Source organism: Sinocyclocheilus anshuiensis, unplaced genomic scaffold (assembly GCF_001515605.1).
Source record: "Sinocyclocheilus anshuiensis isolate Anshui unplaced genomic scaffold, SAMN03320099.WGS_v1.1 scaffold2216, whole genome shotgun sequence".
NCBI lineage: Eukaryota > Metazoa > Chordata > Actinopteri > Cypriniformes > Cyprinidae > Sinocyclocheilus > Sinocyclocheilus anshuiensis.
The window spans coordinates 4,210-8,584 of record NW_015545525.1 but is presented as its reverse complement, the minus strand read 5'-3'; the positions used below and the strand labels follow the sequence as shown (position 1 = coordinate 8,584).

At 37.5% G+C, this 4,375-nt stretch overlaps 1 protein-coding gene across 1 annotated transcript in view; it reads left to right on the top strand.

Annotated features, from left to right (window-relative positions):
* Nucleotides 1-3,906, top strand: part of LOC107698277 (SLAM family member 9-like) — a gene marked incomplete at its 3' end in the record, with an annotated part of 9,744 nt that extends 5,838 nt beyond the window's left edge. The window contains exons 4-6 of the mRNA XM_016499233.1: nucleotides 1,569-1,898; nucleotides 2,209-2,490; nucleotides 3,776-3,906. Of these exons, the coding sequence (XP_016354719.1) occupies nucleotides 1,569-1,898; nucleotides 2,209-2,490; nucleotides 3,776-3,906 (743 nt within the window). The remainder of the gene's footprint in view (nucleotides 1-1,568; nucleotides 1,899-2,208; nucleotides 2,491-3,775) is intronic.
* Nucleotides 3,907-4,375: the final 469 nt, after the last annotated feature.

The window sequence follows — 4,375 nt, the reverse complement described above, 5'->3', positions numbered from 1 at the left end:
GGACTCATTAAGGTCATTCCACCAGGAGGGAACAGTTAATGTAGAAGTCCATGAAAGTTCTATCATAGGTAGAATGCAACATTTTTCAATACAATCATTTCAGTCAAATGTAATTTATGCAATATTTCAAACCTTTAACCCACTTGGGAAAATCAACCCATGGCAACAGTTTAAAAGTAGCCCAATTCCGTGGAAAACACGTGGACTTGGCAACCCTGCATCCAAGAAGAGCTGCAGGAGTCAGCTTTGACTGAACACAGGTCGAGAATAAGGAGAGATGACTGACAAGACCATGCTGGAGTATTTGCTGCTAAACAGATCCTGAGCTCATTGACAGATATCTGATCTTGTAAGATGTGCTCCCTTTACACAGAGTGCGTGTGATTGCGAAATCGAAAGTGAAAGTAAACAGCGCGAACGTTTATTCAAAAGAGATTTAAATCTCTTTTAAATACTAATACTAATATTATACTTTTAAATACTCCCTGATGTGCCAAAATTATATACAATATTAGAATGTTTAAAGGAGTGGACACGAAAATCGCGGGAGCGAAACACGTTGCGGGAGCAGGCGGCAGTGGTCAGAGATTCAGCGGGAGTGGGATTAAGAAAACGGCTGAATCCCGGACATTTTGGGCGATTAAGAATTCCCGGCCGGACACATTTTTGTAGGTCCAAAAAGAGGACATGTCCGGGGAAAAGAGGACGTATGGTCACCCTATCATGTTCTATTCTGTAATGTTGGTATAAATAATACACTGTCAGAATAAAAAGGTTGCATTTTATGCGTGCAACAGCCTTTCACTGGCAGTCTTTTATGAAAATGAACCATGGTTTTACTAAAGTGACCGTAGTTCAACTATAGTATTTGTAGATTTCCATGGTTACCGCTACAGTAAACATATTTTAACCATGTGTAACATAAATATAACCTAATAAGTTGCAATTAAAGCATATTGAATGTTAAAATGCATTTCAAATATAAAGTTAAGTGGGTATCATTACCCATTTTACGCTCAGTAATTTAATCATTTAAAAAAGGAAAGGAGAGGAAAGGATGTGATGTGTGGCCATGTATGGGGCCACGACTGCCCCCTCATATATTTCATCATTTAAAAGTTCAGTTTAGTACTATTGTATCGGTATCGATATCAACGAGACTGGCCTTTAAAAGTATCATTATCGTTACAGTTGCCATGCCAACTTCCTACTGTAAACAAAAGCTTGCAACGCATGCCCCGCCTCCGGGTTCTTCTGATTGGTCCACTGTTTTGGAACTGGCATTAATGAGCGGCGATGCGTGTAAAAGTTGACACAGTAAAAGCTGACATTGGAAAAACTATGGAAAAGTAGCGCATTGTAATGGAAAAACTCGTTCAGTGTGAACGGCCCAGCTGTGACGTGATTCTCATCTGCAGTAAAAGTGTTTTCTGTGTGTGATGATGACTTCAGTTCCTGCATCAGTAAATTAGTTTTATTCAAAATCACCACAAAGACTCAGTTTTGTTTGGATTTTATAATTTTCGTTTACTTTTGTGACAAACCCTGTGTTTCTGTTTGTTCTTCAGGTGTGTTTGCTGATTCAGATGCAGTGAAGTCAGTGTCAGTGATGGAGGGAGATTCAGTCTCTCTAGAATCTGGTGTTACTGAACTACAGGCACATGATCTGATAATGTGGACATTTGGACGTCCAGAGGCTCGTATAGCTCAAATCAATAAACAGGCTGGAATCCTTTCGACATATGATGGTCCTGATGGGAGATTCAGAGACAGACTGAAGCTGGATCATCAGACTGGATCTCTGAGCATCACAAACACCAGAACCACAGACTCTGGACTTTATCAAGTAATCGATGGCATGACACTGACCACACACAGATTCAATGTTACTGTCTATGGTGAGTCACAATTACAGTGTCATTTGTGCTTCATATAATTTTATACAAATAATTAACAATTATAAAACAAATCAATTAGTCATTTAAGATAACATACACATTCATTGATGAACTTTATTTTTCATGTTTTTTAAAATGGTCTTTCATTTGGTAATTAGTCCATGGCATTTTTCTGTTTGACAGTATGAACCTGGTACATGTGAATCCATTATAAATTTTGAGAAAATAATTAAGATGCATACTAATATTTCACTCAAAATGAAACAGCCTCCTAGTTACTTGCTGTTCATTTATTCTCTCATGTTTCCAGCTCGTCTGCCTTGTCCTGTCATCAGCAGAGACTGTTCTTCATCTTCATCATCATCATGTTCACTGTTGTGTTCAGTGTTGAATGTGGGTCACATGACTCTCTCCTGGTACAAAGGAAACAGTTTATTGTCCAGCATCAGTGTGTCTGATCTCAGCATCAGTCTCTCTCTACCTCTGGAGGTGGAATATCAGGATAAAAACAGCTACAGCTGTGTTCTCAACAATCCCATTAGCAACCAGACTCAACATCTGGACATCACTCAACTCTGTCACACATGTTTAGGTACAGCAGCGCTGATATTAGAGTTTATTACACCGCTTTGTGGAAATCTCGATTCTGATTGGTCAATAGTTGCATTCAAGTGTTTTCTTATATTCGCCGTCATCCATAGCAACGCTGTATATCACAGAGAACTTGCGCTCTCTTGATTCAATTTCATACAAACGCATCTGGCACCATTTTGTGTCTCACCCTGATAGCACACGTACATCACGGAGATGCCTATTTGGTGTCTGCATTAACATCTGCAAGACATTTTTTTGAGTGTTTGCTCATCTGCAATACGTCTATAGGACGTTTCCTATCAGATGTCAAATAGATGTTTATAAGATGTCTTTAAGATGTTTATTATGTAAAACTGACATCTTAAAGACGTCTATCAGATGTTTGTTCACAGCAGATGCTTTCCAGATGAAGCGATCTTTAACAGACATCTTGTAGACGTACGTGTGCTATTACTTCAGTATTGATATTGAGTATTGCTTGTGGATGTTATTGTAGCCCAGTCTTTCTTTTTGCTAAGCCGATTGTTTTGTACTTTGGAATGGACTGTTCTTATAAGTGGAATATACAGGTAAAAATATAAAATAAAGTCAAATCAATATTTCATATCCACGTATTTATTTATTTGGTCAATATAGCCTTGTAAAAATTTAACATTTAAAAAAACATTGAGCAACCAAGACTGATTAAAATTACAGAATTTTACAAACAATCTGAAATAGAAAGTTAAAAATAAATCTGGAATGTAATAATGTTTTAATCGTTTTTACCCAGATAGCAGATACGGCTGCAAGAGGTCTGTTAAAGATCACTTGATCTTGAAAGCATCTGCTGTGTACAAACATCTGATAGACGTCTTTAAGATGTCAATTTTACATCATAAACATCTTATAAACATCTATTTGACATCTGATAGGAAACGTCCTATAGACGTATTACAGATGAGCAAACACTCTAAAAAATACGTCTTGCAGATGTAATGCAGACGTCAAATAGGCATCTCCGTGATGTACGTGTGCTGTCAGGTTAAGATGTTAATGATTTAGAATGTATGTAAAACTGACATTTTAAAGACGTCTATCAGATGTTTGTACACAGCAGATGCTTTCCAGATGAAGCGATCTTTAACAGACCTCTTGCAGACGTGCCTGTGCAATCTGGGTATATTACCATGATTGCAATTTAAATGATACTTAGAGCTACTTTAAACTTATGACAAATAAAACAGCAACCGATAGTTAACATTATTGACTGAGCTGATCAGTTTGATGTTTTTATTGCTCAGACTCTGTCCGCGGTTGTGGTTCTACTGAAGCTGTGATCCGATTGGTCGTCACTGCTCTGGTGGGCGTGGCTGCTGCTGCTGCTGTTGTTGTTCTGGTTTATGACATCAGATCCAGGAGAGATGAACAGGATGTTTGATTACTGGTTTTTAAAATCAGTCTTCCTCAAATACTGAACTTTGTTATTTTGAATCTTAATTTGAATATTTGATTGATGTTTGATGTTCATATCCACTCTTGATGTTCTATTTTGTTTTATTCTATTCTATAATAAACATTTGATATGATTACAGCAGTTTCCTGTTCCTGACACAGATATTTAATATCGATGAATATGTTTGTATTTATTGAGTGCGTATATTAATCATATGAAAATATCAGAGTTAACACTTTTCTACACATAGTCATAGCAGGTGATCTGTTCCTGCAATATAAAGCTTTTAGAGAAACTCTGAAATCATTCTGAGATCAGAAACAATTTAGACACTTGATAAATGAACAACAAGCGAGCTGAAGACAGTTACAGTAGAGACCAGAGCGAACCCTGATAGCACACATACTAGGGTGACCATACGTGCCATTTTCCCAGGACGCGTCCTGGC